At 38.6% G+C, this 26,137-nt stretch overlaps 6 protein-coding genes across 10 annotated transcripts; 3 read left to right on the top strand and 3 right to left on the bottom strand.

Moving 5' to 3' along the window:
• Window positions 1-40: 40 nt before the first annotated feature.
• Window positions 41-1,029, bottom strand: LOC125201715 (thioredoxin-like 3-3). The gene is made up of 3 exons (XM_048099938.1): window positions 839-1,029; window positions 710-735; window positions 41-419 (listed from the first exon to the last, which is right to left on the bottom strand). The coding sequence occupies exons 1-3, from the start codon at window positions 980-982 to the stop codon at window positions 200-202; spliced, it is 390 nt and encodes a 129-aa protein (XP_047955895.1). The 5' UTR covers window positions 983-1,029; the 3' UTR covers window positions 41-199.
• Window positions 1,030-2,517: 1,488 nt separating this feature from the next.
• Window positions 2,518-7,867, top strand: LOC125187105 (COP1-interactive protein 1-like). Of its 2 annotated transcripts, none has more exons than XM_048083666.1 (5): window positions 2,518-2,684; window positions 3,941-4,288; window positions 4,396-6,370; window positions 6,466-6,672; window positions 7,323-7,867. In XM_048083666.1, the coding sequence occupies exons 2-5, from the start codon at window positions 3,993-3,995 to the stop codon at window positions 7,644-7,646; spliced, it is 2,802 nt and encodes a 933-aa protein (XP_047939623.1). In that variant the 5' UTR covers window positions 2,518-2,684; window positions 3,941-3,992; the 3' UTR covers window positions 7,647-7,867. The 2 variants fall into 2 exon arrangements, with proteins under 2 accessions (XP_047939623.1, XP_047939694.1); XM_048083737.1 differs by lacking the exon at window positions 2,518-2,684 and adding an exon at window positions 2,831-2,940.
• A 737-nt stretch (window positions 7,868-8,604) lies between these two features.
• LOC125202742 (peroxisome biogenesis protein 12) lies at window positions 8,605-12,618 on the top strand. The gene is made up of 10 exons (XM_048101187.1): window positions 8,605-8,770; window positions 9,263-9,368; window positions 9,547-9,695; window positions 9,874-10,120; window positions 10,349-10,458; window positions 11,009-11,083; window positions 11,233-11,319; window positions 11,677-11,763; window positions 11,908-12,045; window positions 12,211-12,618. The coding sequence occupies exons 1-10, from the start codon at window positions 8,663-8,665 to the stop codon at window positions 12,280-12,282; spliced, it is 1,179 nt and encodes a 392-aa protein (XP_047957144.1). The 5' UTR covers window positions 8,605-8,662; the 3' UTR covers window positions 12,283-12,618.
• On the bottom strand, window positions 12,596-13,750 carry LOC125202743. The gene is made up of 3 exons (XM_048101188.1): window positions 13,645-13,750; window positions 13,456-13,559; window positions 12,596-13,356 (listed from the first exon to the last, which is right to left on the bottom strand). Exons 1-3 carry the CDS (start codon window positions 13,699-13,701, stop codon window positions 12,729-12,731), a joined length of 789 nt encoding a protein of 262 aa, XP_047957145.1. The 5' UTR covers window positions 13,702-13,750; the 3' UTR covers window positions 12,596-12,728.
• A 2,281-nt stretch (window positions 13,751-16,031) lies between these two features.
• Window positions 16,032-20,735, top strand: LOC125210299. Of its 4 annotated transcripts, none has more exons than XM_048109877.1 (9): window positions 16,032-16,047; window positions 16,619-17,003; window positions 18,328-18,668; window positions 18,825-19,074; window positions 19,350-19,515; window positions 19,579-19,681; window positions 19,757-19,885; window positions 19,966-20,178; window positions 20,264-20,735. In XM_048109877.1, exons 2-9 carry the CDS (start codon window positions 16,769-16,771, stop codon window positions 20,540-20,542), a joined length of 1,716 nt encoding a protein of 571 aa, XP_047965834.1. In that variant the 5' UTR covers window positions 16,032-16,047; window positions 16,619-16,768; the 3' UTR covers window positions 20,543-20,735. The 4 variants fall into 4 exon arrangements, with proteins under 4 accessions (XP_047965834.1, XP_047965828.1, XP_047965820.1 ...); XM_048109871.1 differs by lacking the exon at window positions 16,032-16,047 and adding an exon at window positions 16,278-16,421; XM_048109863.1 differs by lacking the exon at window positions 16,032-16,047 and adding an exon at window positions 16,278-16,504.
• A 3,266-nt stretch (window positions 20,736-24,001) lies between these two features.
• On the bottom strand, window positions 24,002-25,925 carry LOC125202287 (60S ribosomal protein L7-2-like). Its single transcript, XM_048100663.1, has 7 exons — window positions 25,791-25,925; window positions 25,181-25,358; window positions 24,986-25,083; window positions 24,839-24,896; window positions 24,620-24,699; window positions 24,438-24,540; window positions 24,002-24,350 (listed from the first exon to the last, which is right to left on the bottom strand). Exons 2-7 carry the CDS (start codon window positions 25,355-25,357, stop codon window positions 24,135-24,137), a joined length of 732 nt encoding a protein of 243 aa, XP_047956620.1. The 5' UTR covers window position 25,358; window positions 25,791-25,925; the 3' UTR covers window positions 24,002-24,134.
• Between the last annotated feature and the right edge of the window lie 212 nt (window positions 25,926-26,137).

Raw genomic sequence — 26,137 nt, 5'->3', positions numbered from 1 at the left:
CAGATTAACTCTTTGCACTGATTAAATATTGTAGAAAAAATTAAACTTAGAAAGGAGAGATTTTCCATAAATGACGTTAAGTACAGCTGATAATTTTTGACACAGATAAGCACAAAATTATGGTGTCGTGTTCATATAACACAATAATTTAGTGTCGTGTTCGTGTTCGCGTTTCGTGTCGGAAACTGCCCATCCTTCTTCACGAGTGCAGCCAGAGGCGATCGTGCAGACGCTCTTCTCCGGCCCCAAACATCTCGTCAACCCTTTCACCGTCTCTGTAGAAATGGAACGTGGGCGTGTACCGTATGTGCTGCGTCGTCTCTGGGCATTCGTCGATATCAGCATAAACAAAAGACAGCTTCGAAAACTTGCTGCTCAATTCGCAGAATGCAGGGAGGATCTGACTGCAAACACGACACCTGAAAAATTGAAAACAACCAATCATTTGCCTTTCAAGCATATCATCAAACAGTTTTAAAGTAATTCATCTTTCAACCATTTCTTCACTCAGTTTCATCTTCAAACATTTCTTCAAACACTTTCAAGTCAGTTTTCATCTTCAAGCATTTCTTCAAATAACTTAAACAGATTCATCTCTCAAACATTTCATCTAATTTTCACCTTTCAAGCATTTCATCGAACACCATGCGCTAACAGAATGCTTGTATACATAAACAGAGAGCTAAATAATCGGAAAATTGGACATTACCATGAAGCGCCGTAGTTGATAACCGTCTGCAAATCAGATTTTTCCGATGAAGAAATCAGTTCGAGACTCAATCACTCTCATTCAACAAATACGATACAGATACGAAACAAAGAGGGAGAATTAGCTTACGGGGCTTCTGGAGGTTTTGATTTGGCGAAAGATTTCCTTCAAACTGTCATCGCTAGTGGCGGTAACGAGATTAGATTTAGCATTTTTAAGCAAGTTTGAGGGCGAATTGCTCTCTGCAACGCCTTGAATCTCTTCCTTCTCCATGCCTTGAAGCTTTTCCTCTTTCAATCTATCTAAGCTGAAAAAAAAAATGAAAGAAATTGAAGATAATATCACAACCCGACCCGGATGGTGTGAGTAAATGGGTCGATGCATTTAGTAGTGGGCCTATGTTGATTAGAGTGATTATGGGCTCGGAATAATATACTCAAATTTCATTTATTTATTTATTTATTTATTTATTTATATTTCTCAAAATTTTATTTATTTATATTTCTCAAAATTTCATTTACTCTGCAATCTTAATAAGGCTTTGGGTACAATGCATATTGTATTTTTTTGGAGTAGGGTGCATGCATACAATGTTATAATGGCAAGTACACCACACAATTTTTTTTATTAATTAACATACTAAAAAAATTAAAATTTACAATGCTTTTGTTTTCCTGGCCCATTAATTTGGGTGCAAAACATACCAATTTGAACAACTCTAATGAATGTGTATCATGTCGATTTGTTATTTATCCACAATTTTTGTCTAGGATGTGAGCATCGTCCAGCAAATCTTGACTCATAGTCCAAAAAATCTACTTATTCAATTTAGTCTTATTGCTAAATTAAAAAATGAACCTATTCAGTAAAAATATAACTTCAATACAAGTCATAAATATCCATAAGGGGTGGGATAAGTGACGAAATGACTTGTGGTTGTAGGCTTGCCTGCCAAAACACTAATCTACAATGATGCAGCTTAAGACCACAAATTACAGTGGTAGTTGGCCATCACTAGATGCCGAGCCAAGAAATTCAAGGATAAATTGAATGGATTATTTCAAAAAATATTGACTCAAGAATTATTCAAGAGACTTATTGAAGATGGAGGTTTAAACAATCAAAGATACATTAATTTAATTACATGGAAGTGAATCAAAGATTAAAGACTAGTGGACTGACATCGAAGAAAAAGAGTCCCAGAAAATAGGATTCTCGCTAATTTCAAAATTTACAAGACTTTGGGACTTGGTAGTATTTGTTTACTAAGTTAGTATAATAAGTAGATGGAAATGTATTGATTATTACTCCGTATTTTATACTACCAATTAGGATTTCCTTACAAATTTATTTTCATATAGTTTGTTTTCCTTTTAATTTTAGAATTAATCCCAATAAAAAGATCCATATGTGGAAGAATTTCACACCCAATTTTAAAGAGTTTTATTTTTATCGAGCTTGTCTCAAACTTTCAATTTATCCAACTCATTAAACATTTGTGGCATCATTTATCCACCATGTTCCAAGCCGATCAAATTTCAAAACAAGAACGAGGATCATATCACACATTATGATTCGTGGCCGTCTAGTCACGTTGCGAAATACGGAATAACAAGCTCGAGACTTCGCGTTGCGGGTGCGTGCCCTATGCTCACAAGGCCCCACCATAAATAGACGCTCCGCAAGACGCGCCACATCAAAATTTAAACTTTCGGCGGTTGACCATATTACCCTTCTCTTTCCAATAAATCTCAATCAAATCTAATCATTATCAATTTACACTATCAGTAGTGAAGCTGTGTTTTCAACGGCCGCTTTCTTCAATTTCGCTACTAAATCAAAGTATCAAACCCTCCCTCTCTCTCCCTAATTGATTGCGCGTCATTCTATCAATCTTCACCAAATATATACATTTTGTTGAATCAATCTCATTTTATCAATTCCGTGAGTCAGATTTCGTGGATACTTATATTTGGTAAGTACAGCTAATTCCTAATCTTCCTTGCTTGAATTCCTGTAAAATGTTGAATTCTTTTCTGTTTTCAAGTTTTCAAAAATTGAAAACAAATTGAAATTGAAAAGTTTCTAACGGTTGATTTATTGCTCGAGGAGTTATGGCGCATGACGAGTGAGAGTAATGTGAATTTTCTCCATTTTAAATTAAGTTGGGGAAGTTGATGGTTGATTTGTTGAATAGCTCTGAATCGTCTGAATGATTGAAGAAACAGAAAGTATCTTCGTCTTCTTCTTTATTCCTCCCTTTTCTGCTTTTATTTATTTTTTGACCGGAAAAAAGAATTTAAGAATTTTAGTTGTCGATTTGCTGTTTTTTCCGTATGCAGAATTATTTGAATTTGTTGAAACTGATGCCTATTTGATTGTGAATATTTGATGATCTTGCTTTGTAATTGTTGGTGGATGTGAGGGTAGGTGGGTCATAGAAGAGTCATACTGATTCACATGAATACTTTTTTGCAATAATGGATCAGAAGCACATTGATTAGTGCTTTTGTTTATTGCATGCCTCATGATTCCTGCTAACGGTGAAGGTGGTCTCTGGAATCATTACTCATCTTTGCAGAAATCTAAAATAGTCTATTTTTTATACTAAATTAATAGTCAAGTACAATTTTGTGAAGTGTAGTTGTTAGTAAATTACTCTGTAGTAGGGACTTCAGATGTTCTGGATCCAAGGGTTGTTTATTCAAGAATATGTATGCCGTTTTAAAATCTCTTTCTTTTAAGCTGGGGTAATTTTTTATGCATTCCTTTTCTGTTTGTATACATATTGGTATTTCAAAATGATAGTTGTAGACGTTTCAATTCCTCTAATAGTGCTGCTTGAGCTCTTTTACCTACTATACAGGTCAAAATGATGTTCAAAAGAGTATTGCTTTTGTTTTTTCGTTTTCACTTTATGTTATATGCTGCAATCTTTCTTTTGCTGATGCGATCTTTTTCTCCGTGCTATCTTTATCTGTTTTCCCACTCATCACATTTAACTTGATCACAATCTGTTTGCTTGGATCGCAATGAGTACATCTGTTTTAACTATGTATCCTTGAACAGACATGCTTAAAAGATTAATGAAATTGAACTGTTATGAAATCTTCCCTAAATGCTCTTCATAAACTAGTTTGTTTTTATTTGCTTCCTAACCATTGCAAGCTCACTAATACAAGTATCTACTTTTTTTTCCTTTTCTTTTCCCGTTGGTTGATTCACGTACAGGTTTATACATTCAATGATAAGTAGCAATTGTTGGAGTTAAAAGTTCAGAGAGATGAAGAAGCTATTCTTTTTCAAATCACAATCATCAAATAATGTCTCCCAACCGGCAACAGATAAGCAAGTTTACTGGGAGAAACCAACAGAGAAAGCTGATAAGTCTGTTAAAAACAAGCATGCCGCGGAAGATCAGGTATATGGTAGCACACCCTCTCTAAGAAGAAGCCTCTCATTTTCATCCGGATCTTTTCATGATGCTGGAAAAGGGATGAGGAACTACAGTGAGCAAACTGGTTCTCCACATAGTTCTGGTCATCATCCAAACAAGCAACCAGGACACCATTCATCCAGGTAGGTTCTGTCTGTTCCTTGCATATCTTGTATACTTTTGATCTGTTCATGTTAATTTTTTCATCAACATGATTTCTCTCTGAGTAGCAATTCTCTTGCCTTTTCAGATATCGTACTCTTACTCCAGAGAGGCAAACCAGGGCAAATTTTGTAGATACATCTATGGTTCGGAATGCAAAGAGCATGGAGCAATATGGCTGCACTGCCTCTGGATCTCTCTCTGATCTGTCAGATATCTCCTCTAATTGCTCTAGTAAGGTTTTGGATCGTTACATTGATGGAGAACAGATGGAAAGGTTTGAAACCAAAAGCAATTTCTCCACGAGAAGCCAATTTGAAAATGGAAATGTGGTAAAGAAGCCGCCAAATATTTTTGCACCTGTTGCAAATGATGCTAGGAAGCAAAAACCTAAGTCTCGATCTTTCAGAGATTCCAAGACATCACAAGTTCCGCTTCCCTCAAAAGATGGGTGTAATAATGGGTACTGCAATGAATCACCACGAAAACTAGCCAAACATGTGGTTGAGAGACTTTCCCAGTCCAAGTTTCAGCCTAAGATGAGGTCTACTGAATTTGACTCTGAGAATCCAATCACCATTGAAGATGTCTATGGAAGGAACTCGAATCGATATGCCAATGCATATCCCGATGAAGATTCTCCAAAGAATTTTGCAATGGATTGGCATGATGAGATTTGTGATGGGTCTCGCCATGATGAAAGTTCTGAATACTTGGAAAAGGACTCTTTTTCTGGTGATAAAGACATGGCTGGAGAAAATCTTGATGCTGTAACAGACAATGATGTTGAACTATTTAAAAAATTCAAGGAAGCTGAGGACCGTGCTCTAACGCTGTCGGAAGAGCTTCAAAAGGGAAACTTTTTTCAGTTAAAAGGACTTGGCGTGCCAACTTTGATCCAGGCAATTAAAAGCCTAGCAGAGGAAAAGGTAAATCTGGCTGGAGAGGTTTCAGCAGTTTTTGAGGATAGGATTGCTGAGAGGGCCTTGTTTAGAGAAAAACTTAAGCTTGGAAAGGCAGACCTGGAAGCACAGTCCCGCAAATTGGTGAAGGAAAAAAATGAGATACAGGTAGCTCTTGAAAAGGAATTAGACAGGAGATCAGCAGAGTGGTCTCTCAAGCTCGAGAAATTACAGTCAGAAGAACATAGGCTTCGGGAAAGGGTGCGGGAACTAGCAGAGCAGAATGTTTCCCTCCAAAGAGAAGCCTCAACCTCTAGTGAAAGGGAAATGGAAACTAAAAGCAAATCTGCAAATGCGGACAAACAACTTGTTGAATTATCTACTCAACTTAAAGAAGCTAGGGAGGAGAACCTTTATTTACAGAAAACAATATCTGAGCTGCAAGAAAAAACTAGGGCAGCAGAAGAAGAAGGTGATTGCATTCGAAGGAAGTATGAGGAGAAGGTCTGTGAGTGTAAGGATATGCACCAAGCTGTCAGTAGGCTCCAAAGAACCTGTAACGATCAAGAGAGGACAATTGAGGGACTACGAAGTCTATGTGAGGAACTTAGTAAGAAAATTTCTAAGGATAGTTTTGACTTTGGAATTGCAAAACTGCAAATCGAACATGTTAGACTGACAGGAGTGGAACACGCTCTTAGGAAGGAGGTGGAATCATATAGGGCTGATGTTGATTCACTTAGGAGAGAGAACATTGATCTGCTCAATCGCTTGAAAAATATAGGGATCGAAGGTGGATTTTCAACTTTTAAGTTGGACCGAGAGCTACAGAGTCGCATTTGCTCCTTGCAAAGTCAAATACTCCCACTGCTTACTGAGACCAGCCAACATGGCAGGAAGTTAATTGAATATGTTAAAACCAATGGTGGCTTTCCATTGAACAAAGGGCCAGGTTCCGCCACATGTTTAGATGGCCAAGTTCTTGTTGAATATGAAGTGAAGCTCCAAGGTCTAGAGCGGGCAGCTGAGAACTTAGCAACCAGTTCGAAGACCATGTCTTATGTCCTTCAAGAGAAGTCCACTTTGATGCATGAGAAGTCTGAACCAGTTGGTACTGATAATCAAACGCCTGTCATGAGAGTTGAATCACAGACATCAGAGGTAGCTTTTTTCTTTACTCTACATTTCAAATGCCATTTCTCCTTTTTATATCGACCCAACGCACTTTACAAAACATTATTTGGTTTCCCTTCCAGGACATAATCAGATCAGAGTTAAAATCAGAGACCCTGTTGACCAGTTTGCTGCGCGAGAGGCTTTATTCCAGGGAGCTTGATGTGGAGCAGTTGCAAGCCGAGCTTGCTGCTGCTATTAGAGGCAATGATGTTCTCAAAAGTGAGGTCCAAAATGCAGTGGATAACTTCTCTTGTGTAAACCACAAGATGAAAGAGGTTGAACTTCAGGTATGTTTGAACACTAATTCATTCTTCTTTGTGAACCGAACATGAAAGATATTCGTTGTGTGCAGAGATGAGTCAAGTGGCATTCATTTATTTCCATGAGTCAACTGGCATTACATTTTCTTAAGCATAAGGGCACATTTTGCAAAAAATTGTACTCCTTTCATGTCATGGTGCTCTTTCGTATGAACGTTAATCTCTCAAAGTTTGTGTATATTTTCTCCTTGGTCAATAATTCCACACCAGCTATATCCACACCGAACCCATATTTGCTCATTATGTGCGCAAATTTTTTGCATCTATTTGAAAAGCTCTATATGACCGCCTTTAGCGTAATGATGATAGATGTCGGATTTCCACCATGAAAATCGAGAAACTAAATATGCTCTGGAGGTCTAGAACACAAGTTTTGATGATATTCTCCCTTCATACTGGAAAATGTCTGTTTCATGACACAAGCTTCTTACTTCATTGATAAAGTAGCAACAAATCAACTGATGATTATTGTCATACATACGCGTGATACAACGTGGACGAAACCTAATTATTTCTGCCACAGAAGCACAAAGTTTCCTCTACATGTCTTTGTTTTTAAAGCAATAATACCATGCCATAATATTCTGTTGATATTGTTTATCTTCCTTGCACGCCAGATGATAAAAAAGGACGAGACAGTCAGTCAGCTCCACGAGGATCTGCAAGACTGCAAAAAGGAGTTGGCCATACTGAGGGGGATATTACCAAAGGTATCCGAAGAGAGAGATATGTTGTGGGAGGAGGTAAAGCGGCATACTGAGAGTAACATGCTGCTGAATTCCGAGGTCAACGCGTTGAGAAAGAGAATAGAGGCCCTTGACGAAGACATACTAATGAAAGAAGGCCAAATCTCCATTTTGAAAGATAGTGTCGGGAAACCTTTCGACCTCCTTGCAACTCCAGAGCGAACCCCCGAATTCTGCTGGAGCGATGCACGTTGATTGGCAGTGACCGTAAGTGTCATCTTCGTTTCGATACAGTTTCCTGATCTGTTTATTCTTGTGATTATCCAAAGCTCATCATCTCAAGCCATTGTTTATAGACAACTTCTTTACACTGCATAGTTATAAGTTTTTGTGTGATTGCATTGCAGCAATCTTAGACAATCCATATTCTGTCAAAGCTACATTTAAATTGATTGAATTAGTTTTGACTTCTTCCCTCTCTCTCTCCTGTTTTTTTTAGGTTCTGTTTTTTTTTGCATAAATATTTCCGTTCTCGAAAGTTTATTTCTTGATTTATGTTTGTCATCCTTGCGCACGAATCATGCTAATATTATGAGATGAATAGGTGTCGATAGTGTTAAGAGTCGTGCTTAAGAGATGAATCCAAACTAAATATTGCGAATGAAAAAAGTTCTCAAAATAAGATGAAAATACCTCTCTTTTTTGGCTCTTGATGTGGATCCGAACAAAATTACTTATCAATAAAATCATAAATAGTATATAAATTTATACCTTCGACCCAACAATTATTGGATGGATCTTGATTCATTAGATGATCCGTAATCTTTAATAATTATATTTATTTTTTAATTCTCCAATTATGTTTTCAATCTTTGAACTCTTTATCAATTTTTATACTATTGAATTTTCACTCCATGTATCCAACAACAGAATTGAGCCAAGGAGTGAGATAAAATTGATAGATTGAAAACAATTAAAACACAATTAATATAAATAAAAATTAGGAATAATTTAATACAGTTCATAATTTAGAATATTAATAATTCAGAAAAGATCAAGATAAATGCGATCATTAACGGCTAACCAGACAAAATTGGCCAAAGATAGACATTTGTAAAACCCGCATAATTGCGGGGTCTTTAGGTATTTATCAGAACAATTTGGACTCAATTGAAAAATCTATACTCTTTGAGGAGCAAATCGCCAATCTCATGATTCTCATCAAAAGCAGCGAAGAAGACGAAGAGTGGAGATAGAGAGAGAGAGAAGAGATGTTGTTTCAGGTGGGAGGGCAAGGTACGCGGCCGACATTCTTCGAGATGTCTGCCGCACAGCAGCTGCCGTCAAGTGTACGCGCCGCCCTCACTTACTCGCTCGGCGTACGTATCTTCTTCTCACTTCCTGCACCATTTCCCCTCTCAATTCCCTATTCCTCTAGCTGCAATTTTCGATTTCGTTGACAAACCTGTAATTCAATGCTGTTTGCTTACTTACGACTAAGCGAAATCATATCGAGATGCTGGAATTTTTTAAATTGCGATGATTGATAGAGTAGGAGCCTGGGCTTTTATGATTAATCTAAGTTAATTCTGTTTGATTGACTAAGCGTTATCTGTCGAATTTGACGCCAAAAAAAAGGAATTATCCTTGAATATTATCTGCTTATTTATTGTGGTTGGATGAAAAAAAATGGATTTTACGTTGTAAAACCTATAAGATATAATCGGCTATTGCTGCCTTGTGTATTTACTTGGTGAATTCAAGCTTAGAGACTTCATTTCTGGAGTCTACTAGCTCATGATGATGATAATTTTCTGGTTATATAATCGGTGGGGGCGGATTTGAGGTGAAATTTCGTCTCTTACCTGCAGGTATTTGCTCTGAGAAGACCCTTCATTCATAAAATCTTGGATTATGAAGACGAGTTTTTTGCGCTGCTTATGCTAGTCCTTGAAACTCACAGTTTGCGCACTACAGGTGAAACTCGACTCAGTAACTGCTCCTAACAAATATGGCTTGTAATATTCTGTGAACATTACTCTATTAGCTTCTGCTACTAAGAGGGAGTCACGAGGACTGTTCTATTCCACCTTGTGTACTGATTGGTGCATGGTAGTGGTTATCATTTGTTGATTTCTTCCAATGTATTCTTCAGATGCTTCTTTTTCGGAATCATTGTATGGCTTACGGCGAAGGGGTGCTAAGATTAAATTGAAAAAGAGCAACTTGCTTACAAATTCCGCCGATGAGATCCGTCACACGGGCTTGCGTAAACGTCAAAAAGTGCTTTCAGTTGTATTTCTGGTAAGAATCTTCTTAATTAGGAGTCGAGTAAATTGAGGACTTTTTTATACTTATATTGAGATTTACCTGCTACATTGTTATTTAACCTTTTGCAAAGTTAGCATTCCTTTCAGTTTTCTTCTTCATTAATGCTTGTATATTGTGATTCATGATGAATGATGCTTCTGCTCTTTGGCAGGTTGTTTTACCGTATTTGAAGTCAAAACTCCAATCCACCTACAACAGGGAAAGAGAAGCTAATCTGCAGGCAAGTCTTTGGGGAGATAGTGATGAAAGGTTTGATGGTGACTTTATTAGTGGAGACAATAATTCCTTTGGGTCAAGGGACGTCTCAAATATTGAAGCATCAGCTAGAGATCGATGCATCAAGAGGGTGAGGAAGATTGTTGGTGCTTGCTACCCTTGGCTGCATGCTGGAAATGAAGGTCCGTACGTTTTTTCCCTTCACCGCTAATGAATTATTTGTAGTTTCTTTGATTGGTCATATTTGAGTTTGACTAGCGAAGCTCAGATCTGTTGGTTGTTGCATTTACTTTTCCTATGTCGTAACTACTCATGTATTTGATATTATGAGCTGGTGAGGTGTAGGATTATGATTTGCCTATCATCATTTAACCTGAGTTTTTCATCATTCTTCTGTTTCTGATATGCAGGATTATCTTTTGCCTATCAGCTATTGTACTTGTTGGACGCCACTGGGTTCTACTCTCTGGGATTACATGCACTTGGCATTCATGTTTGTCGAGCTACTGGTCAAGAGTTGGTATGTTTTCCGTGCTGAAGGTTTCTCGAGTCTCAAATGGTCTCTTTTATGCATATCTTGATTTTTCTCATGTCTGCATCTTATATTTAATTATAAACTTAATTCATTAGAAAATCCAGTTAAGGTCAGTAGTAAATGAAAATCACAAGTGCTTCGTAGGTGTATATTTCGAAGTGTGTGACTTAGGTATCTTAGGTTTATCTTATTCCTCATGTTTGTATGTCAGGCCTGGAATATGTACTACTAGATGTTGTTAGTAACTGAGGTCTAATACTTCATTCAGGACAAGAAGCATGCCTGTTGTTTCAATTTCATGACATTTGCAATTGTAGTTTAGTTCCAAAGTTCTTATTTTTCACAATGATGTGTTCCTTACTAATGTTTTAGGCTTACTTACCAATAAATAGTGGGGTAGTAGAATTTATTTCCCATCAACTGTCTAATATCACTAATAACAGTATTTTGGATTTGGCAAGCATTCCTTCTTGTTATGTGCATTCATTTCTTATACTATTATCTTGAGCTTGTCTTTTTTCTGATGTCAAGATAGATGGATACATCTTCCAGAATTTCAAAAATAAGAAGTCGTGAACGAGAGAGACTACGCGGCTCCCCTTGGCTAAAGGTGTGCCTGTAGATTTTGCTTTACTGGTATCTATTTTATGCTTGCACAAATTCTGTAGCTATGTGGATTGTTCAAATTTTTAATACCAAAACAGTTTGTTTGAGTTTAGATAATATACTTACTGGTCAATTTTCCGAATTACATTTCAGGCACTACAAGGTGGGTTACTCACCTGTGCATATGCTGTTCTTGACTATGCCCAGACTGGTTTGATTGCAGCTGTATTTTTCTTCAAAGTAAGTATTGCAATATGCACTTCCTAAACTAATTACTCAAGCCGTTGTGTACCATTGCATCAAAGTTGCTATTTGCTGTGATTTGAAGCTGATACGAATATACCTAGTCTTCAATGTGTTAGCATAACGTAATTTTTTTTATAGTCAACAAAATGGTTCCATGAGGCACCGGACCTATATAGTTGAGGATCTTATAGAGTTTCAGTTTGTCCGGGATGACTTTTACTGTCTTCGGATTTCTGGCAACTACTCTAAGAAGTCCCTGTTTTATGTCTTTTAGAGGTTTTATTCATGCTTTGAATTTGTATTTTCTCTGTAGTTTACTCTTACTTAGTGTACTAATATGTGATTGCTCAGATGATGGAATGGTGGTACCAGTCGGCTGAAGAAAGAATGTCAGCCCCAACCGTATATCCTCCTCCTCCACCACCACCGCCTCCAAAGGTCATCTCTCCTCTAAAGATAATGGCATTTCCTTCTCTCTTTATTTTTGCCTCTTAACATCCCGCAGAGTCGGTCTAAATGTCCGTTCTTTCTGTGTGGGAATTCATAGTTTGCTCCTTTTCTGAAATATTTTCTCCTAAACAGGTTGCGAAAGAGGGGATTCCACTACCTCCAGATAGGACACTATGCCCGTTATGTTTGCAGAAACGTGCAAACCCATCAGTAATGGCCGTTTCGGGATTTGTGTTTTGCTATACTTGTGTATTCAAATATACCAATCAGGTCAGGATCTCTTCTCTTACAATGTTCTCACTATTATTTGGAAACATGTTCGTACATGCAAATACCTCTGTTTCTTTGAGGATAGTTGATTTCAGTGGTGAGAAACTGATCAAGCTTTTCGATGGATGTTGAGTTCTTTTAACGCTGTTTATGTTCTTGGTGCAGTACAAACGCTGCCCGGTCACATTGATGCCCGCGTCAGTGGATCAAATCAGGAGGCTATTTCATGATGTATAACAGATATGCTTTTCCTTCACCAATTGGGCACATAGCTGCAGCTATTTAACAATTACAGTTCTACAAGTCGAGCCTTCGTGGCCACTGCCCGGTCATATCAGACCTACAATGAACGCTGATATCGGCTCTTATCTTCACGGCTGAGAGCTGCAGGAAGACTCTGCTGAAATCTTTCCTCCTAAACTATGCTCTCCAATCAAAGATATGTATAATGCCATTTGCTTAGCTTTTGTAGATTAAATTTAATCAATTTTACATTCTTGTTCAATAAAAAGTAGAATATGTATGGGTTGAAACTCCATTTATTTGTTGCTCATTGAAAATAGTTTGTGGTTCCATTTTGTTGCTACTTTTATAAACTTAATTCATCTTGAATCAGTACAACAAATGGTTCCTAAATATTACTGACATCAATGCATCTGAGATCAAATACAAACTAAGAAGCCTCAACACTTCCCAGAACTCGAAACTTCTCCGTCCTCCGCCTCACCAACGGTGCCCCTCTGCCGCCAGTACCGGCCCACCGTCCCGACACCCAGCTGATCATCACCACCACTGCAACACGATGTTGTTGTCGATGGAACCGCCCCATTCAACTTGCTGATTTCTGCAATCACTCTCAGCCTATCTCCGTAATTGTTCTCACTCTCCGGTGAGTTCTGTGGCGACTTCTCGGCTAACCAGCTTGAGAGGCTCATCTCGACCGCCTTCTCATCACCTTTCCCTCCGCACGGACTATCACTCCCCTTCGACTTGTCAAAGAAACATTGTTTCATCATGGGATCTTCAGCCTTGAGTAGGCTGCTAACCTCTTTTTCTCCCATTTCAGCAGCTAAAAAATGCTTCCTAGAATCTATGGATAGAGTGAAGAGAGAGCTGCAGCAAGACTCTTCTTGAACAACATGACTACTGGTTTCTTGATCTTCTCTCCCAATCCCTCTCTCCATATCAACTTTGCCATTTCCACATTCCACCAAACTAGTAGTATTAGCACTTTTGCTGCTGATTTTACTCATTTTATTGACATTTGAGTGATTGCAAACTGTCTCTTCTTCTTTTTCCTTGCTAATATCTCTGATTAAACAACCAAATTGTGTTTTAAGGATAATTGATGGCTGTCAATAAATTTCCCAAAAAAACTCAAAATTCAAAAAATGGTATGTATAAGCTTACTCAGATAACTGTGAAGCAAGTTTGATGGGATCGACAATCTCCTCCTCTTGCAGTGATGCTGTCTTTTCTGGTAAGAATTTGACAGATTCATCCTGAGACAAACACTAAAACCAAACAAAAAAAAATTACACATTTATTTAATTATATTGCTAGCTAACACAATTCATTTCTACAAAGGTTTGGACTTACCTTTTTAGTGGTGAGATCACTTCTTAAATGGCCAAAACAAGCAGGAAAACATCCCATGTTTTGAATACCCAAAAACTTTTCTTGAATTTTTTGGAGTATATTCTAAATTTTTGGTGGAGAAATGGTTTGTGCAGATGGGAGTGAGAGGCTTTTATATTTGAGCAATAGGTTTGGAAATGTGACCGTTAGGGATTGGGGTTGGAATGATATTTAATACTCATACTATCATGCGTATCTTCAATAAACAAAATTCCACTGATTTGTTTTTTTATACCATTTCTGCCAGTTGCTGAAATTTATAAAACAAATGAGTATTTAAATCGATTGGAGTCACTTGTGAAAATTTTACTATTGGAAATCGCACAATAGTTCAATTTTGAAGCATTTTTTTATTAATTTTTAATTTATTTAAATGTTCACATTTAATTAAAAGTGAATGAGTTGTTTAGTACATTAGTAGTATTATTATCAGAATTTGTATGATTTGTTTGTATTATTTCAAGTAAGCTAATTATATTTTTATTATGATTAGAACATGTATCATAATCAAAACAAGGAACTAGGGTGCATGCATACTACAATAATCTAGTTTCTGAATTGTTCATACTAGTAGTACTAAATTGTATAATGATCATACATTCTTAACGTAATAATTCCAAAAGAGAGAACATCAATTTATAATCTATAAACTCTGTCAAAGTATCAATTTAGATCAGTAAACTTTGAAAATATCATTTGAGGTCCATCAACTATGAGTTAATATCAATCGAAGTACTTTTTACCATTTTCAAATTTTTTCGGACGAAAATACCCTCAATAACTTGAAGGGTGTATATTTTCATAACCTATCACATACTCATATTTTGAGGTATGGATACTCATAAAAGTTAATGTCACAACCAATAGACGATACTTGAAGAATTATTTAATTATAAAAAGTTGAAGAATGAACTTTTCTTGCATGTCACAAAATTAAGTGATAATATTGAAGGTCAAATTATATTTAGAAAATTCGTCAAAACTATATAGTAAAGATATTTATAAAAAATATGAGTATGTGATAAGTTTAATAAAAATATACACCTTTCAAGGTATTGAGGGTATTTTCATCCAAAAAAATTTGAAAATAGTAAAAAAGTATTTCCATTGATAATTAACTCATAGTTGATGGACAAATAATATTTTCAAAGTTCAAGGTTAAAATAATATTTTGACAAAGTTCATGGACTAAAAAAGATGTCCCTCTTCTAAAAATAATACTCTCTCAATTCACAATTAATTGATATGAGTTGACTAAGCTCGGAAATATTAATGGAACGTGGTTTCTATTTTCAAGCCTTTTCTGGGACGGATCCATATGGCCTCCACAAGGGGCAAATGCCCTACCTAAAAAAAATTCATGTATGCTAATTTTAATAGATAATTTTAAATTTTCTTTAAATATCCTTTTTTTTGCCCTTTCTTAATGTATTAAAATATCTTTATGTATATTTTTGCCCCACTTATGTAGAATTTCTGGCTCCGTCCCTGAGCCTTTTCATATTACATGCTATTGATACTCCCTTAGTCTTCTTATATTTATAGTTTAGGATTTTAGGTAAAATATTTACGAATCAAATGTTGAGATTTGAGTTTTTTTTCGTCTTTATATTCATTTTTCTCGAAAATATATTAGTATTATTTTTTCTATAATATATTTAAGTGCATGTGCCCCTCATGTCCCGGAGGCCGGAACTGTTTCTAAGTTATATGATTAATTTAATCTCAATTAGTTGATAACAAAAATTAATCAAAATATTGGTATCCAATCATATTTGAGTCAAGTTCAACAAACGTAGCTAAATTCTTGATTACGAATCTTTTATTTATAAGTAATATAAAATGCACGTGAAGGTTCCACTAATAATTAATTATATACATAGTACAATTATAAAACTCATTAAATATCCAAATAAAATTCAATAGTCGCACATGCAATTCAATTTAATGCCTATTAAATACGCATAATGCTTTAATCTCCCCTTTAACTTCTGCTTTGTTTACTTAAATCATTAATTATTATTATCATCAGTGATTAAAACAGCTCAATTGTAGTCATTAGTGTAACTAAGAAGCCATCGAATTAAAAAACTTTTTCTTTACTTTTACAAATGAAAAAGATGAAATATTTACACTATACTATCAAAAAATGCAAAAGTACAAGAAATATACAAATTGACTAATGATAAAAGTTGAGTAAACAAACAACCACCCAACAACACACAGTAGACACACAGTAGGTGTGTTTTTGTTTCAAGAAAAGGAAAACAGTTCCCAAAAAGAAAAGAACAAAAATTCACCACTGTTCCACTGCAAAGTCTGCAACTTTGAAACTGAATATTCAGGGGATTGTGATTTGTCCATGTCTCATTTTTGTTCCTTCCTCTCACTCTCTCTCTCATAATTTAATTTTGTGGGATTTTCTTTCTTGTAATGCGTTTTTTTTATCTCATCATTTCTTGAATAAAAATATAATCTTGTGTGCCGCAGTTCATTCATTTTTCTAGATAAGTTTTCAGCCTTTGTCATGATTGAGCTGTATTTGTTATTTTAATTTTTTCGAATAATAAAAAAAAGAAATGGGAGTAGATTAGCCCATGTGTCTCTTTGCATGGTTTCTTTATTCTGTTTTCTTTGAGCATTTGTCACTTCACCCCTTTCTTTTTCATCCATTTTGCTGAATTTTATTTTATTTTGGACTAAAGTCGCCATCTTGCCTTCTCCCATTTGCTCTGTTTGTGAGCTTTTCTCTGTGGAAACAACTGAGTTTTTTTGCCAAGATTTCTAAACCGAAATTTCTTGCTTTTGAAGAATTTATAATGTCTATATCTTTTCTGTGCATGGATTCCTTTCTTGATTTCTGTAAACCTCTGTTTGTGTGTGTTTAAATAGTGTGTGAGTGTTGAATTATGAATATTTTGGTCTACTTTTTCAGGCACTTTTTCTGCAATCATAGGTGTTGGTGGTAATTCTGGTTGAGGGCATAAAATGGGAGGGAAAGTGCAAATGGGAATCAAAGTTCATGTGATTTTGCAGTTGGGAGTTGGTTGGAAGCACGTTTCTCATTTTTCTTGAATTTTGAAAAATGGAGGGGTTGAATCAGAAGTCTCTGGAGAGAGTGGTTTCACAGAGAGCTTTCCAAATGGGGAGTTCATTTCCATGCCAAATTTGTGTGGTGGGATTTCTTTGTGGGGTTTGCATCACCTCTGTGTTTCTTGCTGCCCTTACCTCATTTTCTGCTTCCTCTTTTGGTGGTGTTTCCATCTCTCTCTTCTCTCCTGGGATTTCTGCTCCCAATTCTTCTACATCATCATCAATCGGTAATTGTGATTATGTTATTTTTTCCAGATTCTTGTTTCTTGTTTCCTTTTTTGCACATATTTGCTGTTGCATGATACTGGGCTAGTGTTTGAAGTTTATTCATAAGGCCACACTTGTTTAGGCCATGAGAGAGAGAGAGAGAGTTGTTTGATTGACTTTTTAAGATTCCATTCTTGCTTTATGATTTTGGCAAGAGTTCTTTATAGAGAGTGTATGTTGGTGTTTTCATCTTTTTCTTGGCATATGTGTTCTTACAGATAAGGTCACTGGTTTGGAGCCATGAGAGAGAGAGAGAGTAAACATTGTACTATTGGGATGATCAACAACCTTACTTTTCCTTTCTTGATAGCCTTTCTTCAGAAGCAACTTTCCTCCCTTTTCCCTTCATTCCATGGTAATCCAGCCAAGAGAGAGAGAGAGAGAGAGAGAGAGAGAGAATATTATAGTAAGCTTTTGGTTATGGAGTAAGCATGGTGATGAGATGATCAATAAACTCAATTGTCTTTTCTTGATAGCCTTTCTCCAGAAGCAACTTTCCTCCTTTTCCCTTCATTCCTTGGCAATACAGCCATGAGAGTGAGAGAGAGAGAGAGAGAGGGTATTATACCTTTTGGCTTTGGAATAAACATGGTAATGAGATAATCAATAATCTCACTTTTCCTTTCTTGATAGCCTTTATCCGGAAGCAATTTACCCTTTTTCCCCCTTCATTCCATGGCATGAGAGAGAGAGAGAATTATTAGTTTTTGGTTTTGGAGTAAACATGGTAATCAAATGATCAATAACCTCACTTTTCCTTTCTTGATAGCCTTTCTCCACAAGCAACTTACCCTATTCTCCTTCATTCCTAAATCCTAGGCCAAAAGCAAAGACCTTACTTTTGATCATATAAGACTTCCAAGATACACAACCAAAATATGTAGCCAAGCAGCTAATTTCTTGCTCGAATATCGGCTCACTCATACTTCCTTTTCGGATATAAGGACTGTTACTAAAGAAAAGGACTTGAAATCTTGTAACTAAATGTGCATTAGTATTGTTTTGCGTAAGTCAAGGATAAACTGTAGAACAGAGCCAAAGAATCCACAAACCCATAGCTGCGTGGTTCGAACGAATCTTGCTTATGTCGATACATTTTCCAGCAAAAGTGAATATAATCAAGAAAGTTAAGAAACTCTCACCTTAGGCATTAGTCATCCCTGCTATTAGGGATTCTGCAATGGGAAAGCTTGCTGTTATTCGTATTTCTTAATATGATCAAAGTGACGATTTTTAAGCTCGTGCCAAATGTGTAAATCTCTCTTACATTGCCTGATGATCTAGGTGGAGACTGCGGGGCCTTTCTTAATGAGAATGAAAGGATCGTCTATGAAAGCACAGAGGAGAATGTTTCGTTACTATATAAAGCATGGAGCAACCTACTTGGTGTATCGACTGACCAGTTAAGAGTGAACAGATTACATGTTCCGAGGGCCCCTCATTTGGAGGATTGCAAGTTGAGTGGCGAAATGAATCATCGTCTTGATACACGCCTTCCGAATGGGAGCTTCCCACCATGGACAATTTGGAAAGGGCTGTTGGACTACCTTCCACTGACGCCCGTTGATGAGCAGCTTAAGCAATACAGGGATCATGTAATATCTAAAGGAGCTTATCCACCCTGGGTATGAACTAGGTTGCCTTTTAGCTTCGACGTTGAATGCATTTTAACACTCTATCATGTTATGGTATTTGCATAAATTTGTACACTTAGTTATGTGTTAAATGATACTGCTGTAGAATGTTTCGTCTTAATCCTCATGACAGATGGATTTTGTCAGATCATGGGATCAGACGAGGAAAACTACCCTCTCACGAGGAAAGTGCAGAGGGACTTGTGGCTTCATCAACATCCCGTGGACTGCAATGATCCTGCTGTGAAGTTTCTAGTAGCGGATTGGGAGAGATTGCCGGGATTTGGCATTGGAGCGCAACTTGCAGGAATGTGCGGTCTGCTTGCTATTGCAATCAACGAAAAGAGGGTGTTAGTTACAGACTACTACAATAGAGCTGATCATGATGGCTGTAAAGGTACATATTTCACACCATTGATCGATAGTTAACAAGTTGAAGTCATGCTTCCTAGTCGTCATCGGCCTTGCAAGATTCTTAAACGCTCTAATTTTCTTCTTGTTTGCGAGTTTTCATGAGTAAACTATCATCCATATAAAAATCGTCTGTGTTGAAATTCTCATTTTACATGAGTCCGTCGGGATCTTCTAGTTGCTCCGAATCTAGTTGTAAACACTTGAATTGGTGCTTAAGTTATGAGGTTCCATTATAGTGTTTGACTTGCTTTTACGTAGGTTCGTCACGCTCTAGATGGTCGTGTTATTTCATCCCCGAGACGTCCCCGGAATGCAGGAAACGAGCCTTTGAACTCAAGGACGACAAAGCAGCATGGGGAAAGGGTATTATAACAGTGAAAGAAAACTATACTTCCAAAGAAATATGGGCAGGACATGTACCTAGGTATTGAGTTTACCATTCGACTGTCTCGAAATTTGCAACTCTAACTAAAATACTACGCTTCAGGGCATGGGGAAATCCGTGGAGTATTATGCAGCCAACGACAGAAATAAACGGGAGCTTGTTACTTCATCATCGTAAAATGGATCGTAGATGGTGGCGAGCTCAGGTAAACAAACTAACACGGCTTTAACTCAAGAGCTTGCGTTTCTTAGTTCAATGCTTAACGAAATTGGTTTGTTAGGCAGTTCGCTACCTCATGAGGTTTCAGTCCGAGTATACGTGCAACTTGATGAACATTGCTCGACACACTGCATTCGGATGGGAAGCTGCGAAAATGGTTCTTGCATCATCCTCTAAAAATCTTTTCGAGGTTAGTCATGTTCAGTTCAAGTTTCACTGATGCGATATGGAAAGAGAATACATTTTACGTGTTTATTTCCATTCCTGCAGGCCGAACAAGAGAGCAAGCGCGATATAGAAAGATTCGTATGGTCGAATCACAAACCATGGCTTCCCCGTCCCTTGTTAAGCATGCACGTGAGGATGGGCGATAAGGCGTGTGAAATGAAGGTGGTAGGATTCGACGATTACATGAAGCTAGCAGTGAAGGTTCGGAGGCGCTTCCCACATCTGAATCGCGTGTGGCTTTCTACTGAAATGCAGGTTATTTATCTATCCATTTGTTAGGCGCATCTTTCACTACGTCCGATGTGTATATTGCTTAGTGTTGAAGCGTTTGCGTTTCTAGGACGTTGTTGACAGATCAAAATCATACGAGGGCTGGAGGTTTCACTACACGAACGTGACACGACAAGCGGGGAACATCACGATGGCGACCTATGAGGCGAGCCTTGGCAGGGAGACGAGCACAAATTATCCTCTCGTGAACTTCTTGATGGCCACGGAGTCCGACTTCTTCATCGGAGCATTGGGCTCGACGTGGTGCTTCCTCATAGACGGCATGAGGAACACCGGTGGGAAAGTGATGTCAGGTTACTTGAGCGTCAACAAGGACAGATTTTGGTAGGAGCCGCTCTGTATCGCGTCCAATGAGACTGGACGAGCTCAGGCCGGTCGGGACCCAAGCAACAGGCGCCGGAGCTCGGATGTCGTATACGTTGATAGGTCCCAAGAAACGTTGTGAGTTGTGAATAGTGAGATAAAGAATGTTTTAAAATTGCAAATCATTCAAAATTGAAATTTATTCTTTTGTGGATTGAGTGTTCTTGTGCATAAAAATAATTTCACTTGCATCATTTTTTTATTCGAATGTGTTTATTCATAATGTGGAGAAACATTCTGTTTCTGTATTTTTCATTTAACATTGGTAGTTATGATTTCTTCCATTTCTATGCATCAAATTAAAGACACTGCAACACGAGTTTTGTGATTTTTGCAACTAAATATGTAACAACCATATAAGAGCATCTCCAATGGTCGGCTAGCGACCGGCTAGCCGATTCGCGGCGCTGGCCGCCAGTGTGGCGGCCCGATCGGCCAGCGCCCGAATTTTGTTTTGTTTTCTTTTTTTTTCAAAAATCTATATAAACGCGATTTTCGTTTCATTTTTATTTGCACCACTTGTTTTAACGAGTTTTCTCTCTCTCAACTTTCGTACAAGAGCATCATCGAGCGATGGATCACAACAACGAGTCCAGTCCCGGCGACGAGTGGATCTCGAGACTCCCACGGTCCCTGTGGGATCTGGATGGGGCCAGATGGGCGGGCGAGATGGGCCCGGGGTTTAACGTCCCTTGGGGGCGGTTGATGGGGATGATGGCCGGTGCGCCGGGGATGCAGGGGGGGAACCAGGGGGGTATGCCGTGGGGGATGCCGGGCGGGGGGCAAGGGAGCCAGGGGAGCGGCGGGTGGGGAGGTATGCCCCAGATGCAGCAGCAGATGATGGGGATGATGTGGCGGGGAGGGATGCAGGGGGGATGCAGCACGGGGGGATGAAGGGGTCACCGGGGGGACACGGTCTATCGTCCCTCTCTGGATTTTTTGACGGCTTCGTCTCACACGTCGACCCCGGTGGAGACGCAGTTCACTGGCGATGACCTTTTGTCATTGCATGACATGGGGATCGATCTCGGCGATCCGGACACTCCCGTTCTAGTGGGGCGGGCCGCGACGAAGAAGAAGAAGAAGAAGAAGAAGACGAGGGGGAAGGCCAAGGCGGTCGGCGAGTCGTCGCAGCCCGTTGTTGACGACACCCCCGGCCGGAGGAAGTGGACGGAGGATGAGTACGCCGGGGTGGCCGGGGGTGGTTGGAGGTGTGCGACGATCCGCTGGTTGCGAACAACCAGCGGGTCGTCAACATGTGGGCGAAGATTAGAGCTGCCTACGGGAGGCATTGCCCGCACGGGAAGGACTTCCGCGGGGAGGAGGTCCGGAAGGGGTGGGAGCGCATCGGGGCCGCGGTCGGCCGTTTTTCGGCGTTGTACGCCAACGCCCTCCGTCGGCTCACTAGTGGGCGAGAATGAGGAGGACGCCGGAGGATAGGCGGAGAGTCGGTTCCCCTTGGCGGGGACGTACAAAGAGTTCCACTTTTGGGAGTGCTTTTTGTTCTTTGAAGGACTCGAGAAGTTCCGTGCGGGGTGCGATCTTGGGTTGCCGAAGAAGCGAGGCTCGAACTATACCGGTGACTACGGCGGCGGCGGCAGCCGGCGGCGGATCCCACGACCTCCCCGGATGCGAGGAGTTTCCATCCCCTCCTTCATTTGCTTTGGTCGCCCCCGCCCGGTGGGACGGAAGCGGGCGCAACGAGCTGCGAGGGGCGGATCCCCCCTATCGCCCCGCGAGGTCCAGTCCTCCGCCCTCCCACCCGCCCCACTCGAGTACACTCTCCATTCGCGTAACCAAACGCGGGCTCAGATGTACAAGGTCTTCCAAGATTGGAGGATCGCCACCGACCCCACGGAGAAGATGTTTCTTCACTCGATGCTCGAGAGCATGCGAGTTGATTTGGATTTCGCGAGGGCACGGCTAGGGGGTTTCGACGTGGGCTCAGATACCACGGGTGGCGGCAGCGGCAGCGGCGGCGGCGACGGCGGCGGCGAGGACGGCGATGAGGAGTAGAGCGTGGCGGGGCTCGTGTGTGGAAGCCCTTTTTTTTAAGAAAAAATCATGTACTTTTTGTTAAATCTTTGTACTTTTTTTGAATGGAATGGATTAATTTTCCCGTATATGTGTCGTAAATTTAATTCCGTAATTTAATCGTAATTTTAATTCCGTAAATGTAGTATATTTTGAATTATTTTTATTGCGGCCGGCCTATGGCTAGTTTATGGCTGACCTAAATCTGATGTGGTAGGTAGATTTTTAGTGCTGCTGACGTGTCAGGGAGAGAGAATAGCTAGCCTATTGCTGGCTTATTGCTGGCCTATTTAGCATTGGAGATGCTCTAAGAAATTACGCAAAAAAAAGATTAGAATTGAATTATATTAGTCTAGAAAAATCAGGAAAATTGGAATTATTTGCAATTATATTAGTATGTTGAAGAAATCTGATCACTTAATAATATACTCCAGTAATAATACTATATTTTCTTTTTCTTTCTATTTATCTATTGTATTAAAATTTATGAAAACTAAAAGTGCATAAACAAAAGAAGTTATTGTTTCTGTTTTTTTATTAAATACCGTTTACTATATTGAATAAGCAACATCGTTTATTGCATCTGATGACAACATTCACATGATTTTCTAGCGGACAAATCGGATGTAATTTCAACCAAAAAAACGTCTCAGAAATCTAAATTTCATTGTTTTTCCAACTATTTATACTCCCTCCGTTCCCTCATAGTTGAGAGGTAACTTTTCAGCACGAAATTTAAGAAATGAATGTTGAGTGTGTCAAATAAATAGATAAAAAAGTAAGAAAGAGAAAAAAGTATAGAGAATAAAGTAAAAAGTGAATAAAGTAAAAAGTGAATAAAAAGTATAGAGAATAAAGTATATAGTTCAATAAATAAATGTTTTAGTGGATGTTGGGATCCACTTTTAATAATTTTTTATTAGTTGTAGTGGATGTTGGGATCCACTTTTAACACTTTGTAGACATTTTTTATTAATTTATCTCAATCGGAACTCCTAAAGCGGGAGCCCAAAATTGATTAACCGGGACTCCTAAAGCGGGACGAAGGGAGTAATATATATGAAAATAACTCAACTGTGAAAGAACTTCCCGAAATGGAAAAATGATTCAACTATAAAGGAACGGAAGGAGTAGGTAGTAAGACAAACAAAAATCTGACTACACAATGATTTTTAAAGATTCTCATTGAATTAAACTAGTATTACACAATGATTTTTAAAGATTCTCATTGAATTAAACTAGTATTAAAAAATACAAGACTTTGATAAAATTCCATATGCTACAATCTAAAACATTGAATGATTGATTGCTACATTTTACTGGTCAAGTTTCCTACCTAAAACTCAAGCTTAATCTTATTGAGAAACATTGTAGTGATACAAGCCAGAAATGCAAAATTAGTAACAAACAGGTTGTATGATGCAAGTTTTTGGAACAAATGTCATGAAAACAATCAGAACAAAACAGAGCAAAGTAAAACATAACCCCCAAAATTCCGAAAACTTCAAAGCTTACAAAAAATTCTAGTTCATCCTTCTAATGAGTTCATTGATGTAGTCTTCACGGTTCCCAGCATCTCCACCTTCGACATAGTGGTTCCTCTTTCTCTCAAGTCCACCCAAGGGTGCCGATAGTTGGAATGGCCAGAGGAAGTTGTTAGCCTCCTTGAAGTGAGGCCCAACAGTCAGGATCTCATGGATGAGATCTTCGATGCAGATAATGCCGTGTTTGCCAAGAGTCTGGAATGTAAGCCAATCATCAGTGAAAATGCTCAAACAAGAATGCTAAGTAGAAGGCTGACTCGACAGAAATGAAGATGAAGTAACCTGTTCAATAATCGAGTTGTCGGTCAAGGCAATGCGCTGCTTGTTGACCTTGCCAAATCCCCTCTTGTAAATCAATTCTCTAACACTCTTCAAGTTTGGGTACCTGAAAAAAGGGGCATTCTAATTTATATGGACACCAAGTAAAATAGTTCTTCAAGCTGTCCCAATATTCAGAAGCATACCCGAAAGTAACATATGGCTCAACCCTGTGCAGCATATTCACTGTTGCTTTGTTCACTTTTAGGAACACACCGTTAAAAATCTGGAACCAAAAGTTCATTCACACATTACACAAGAGGAAGACGTGTAAACCAGCTCATTTTAGAATCATCGCTCGCATTTGCAATATGACCATGCTGTGGAGACAATATATTCACAGAGATCTGATTTCAAAGGCTAACCTGACGAAGACGCAGCAGCTGCAGGATCTTCTTTGTGGTAGGATGCATTGCATTAATACTGAGTGTTCAAGGCATAAAGAAATGTTAGTTACACAATAACAATCACACAAAATAAATCACATCATTCCAAATAACACAATTACATACCCACGGATGCGAATGATGAAAAGCAACTTAGCCTCAGGGTTCACATAGAACCCTCCTTTCAACCTCGCCTCGCGCTTCAACTGAATGAGCTCCCATTCCTACAGCATTGTAAACAACACAAGTTGCGCAAATTCAGCAACGAGACACAGAAGCAAATACAGATAGAAAAGCCAAAATCAAAGAATCAAAAAACACCTGCGCGGCATATTCCTTCGCATAGTCCTTGGCTCTGTTATAAATCAGCTTCCTGTTTGCAGCCTTCTTCTCCTTGAGAGCTGCAACCTCCTGCTTCTTGACCAAGGCCCATTCCTCTTCTCTCTTCTGTTTCTTCAAAACAGACTCAGGAAAAATTTGTCCTACCTTCTCAGCCATCCTACACAACACCAAAATCGAGTCGATTACTTCTTACAAAATTACTATTTCCACTAACAGTTTGCTGATTTGTAGAAGAAGAAAAAACACTCGTCCGATATAATTGGTAGATTGTAACTCAACAAATCTCCAGATCCAAACACGAAATAGATGTTTGGAATCAACAATTGGCGTCAACGATTACAGTACAAATTTCAAAACATGAACAGATCTTAAAGGAAAAGACAGAACAAAATGCAGCTTAATTATATGATACGGTTGGGGTGACTTTGCGAATTATAACCTTCATGAAGATATGCAAATGTCTGGAAAGAGAATCAAATGCATAAATTTGAAACATAAACCAATTATCAAATCAGATCAGAAATCAGACGGATGCAATGTTAAACTACGAATATACTGATAATTGAATAGTGAGATTGAGCGAGCTTACGGTGCCTTCGATGAGATTCTCCGGTCGTGGCGGTGGCGGTGGCGGTGGCGGTGGCGGTGGCCGCTGTTGCGTGAAGGGTTGTCGAAGCAGCTGAGTGAAGAACTGATTTGAAGCGGAGTTATAGAAAAAAAAAATAGGGTTTAGGGTTTGAAGAAATCCGGGTCAGGATTCGGGTTATCGTTTGAGATTCGGACCCGACCCGTGGAAGTATTTCATTAAATTCAGTTTAATATATATGGAGTAATAAATTACTACAAAATTCCTTCTAAAAAACAAAAAAAGAACAAATAATTATATACTCCTATAGAGAAACTTGGACAACAGCAGCATATCTTTCATCCATTCTA

Source organism: Salvia hispanica, chromosome 1 (assembly GCF_023119035.1).
Source record: "Salvia hispanica cultivar TCC Black 2014 chromosome 1, UniMelb_Shisp_WGS_1.0, whole genome shotgun sequence".
Classification (NCBI taxonomy): Eukaryota; Viridiplantae; Streptophyta; class Magnoliopsida; order Lamiales; family Lamiaceae; genus Salvia; species Salvia hispanica.
This window is presented reverse-complemented; position numbering and strand designations above follow the sequence as displayed.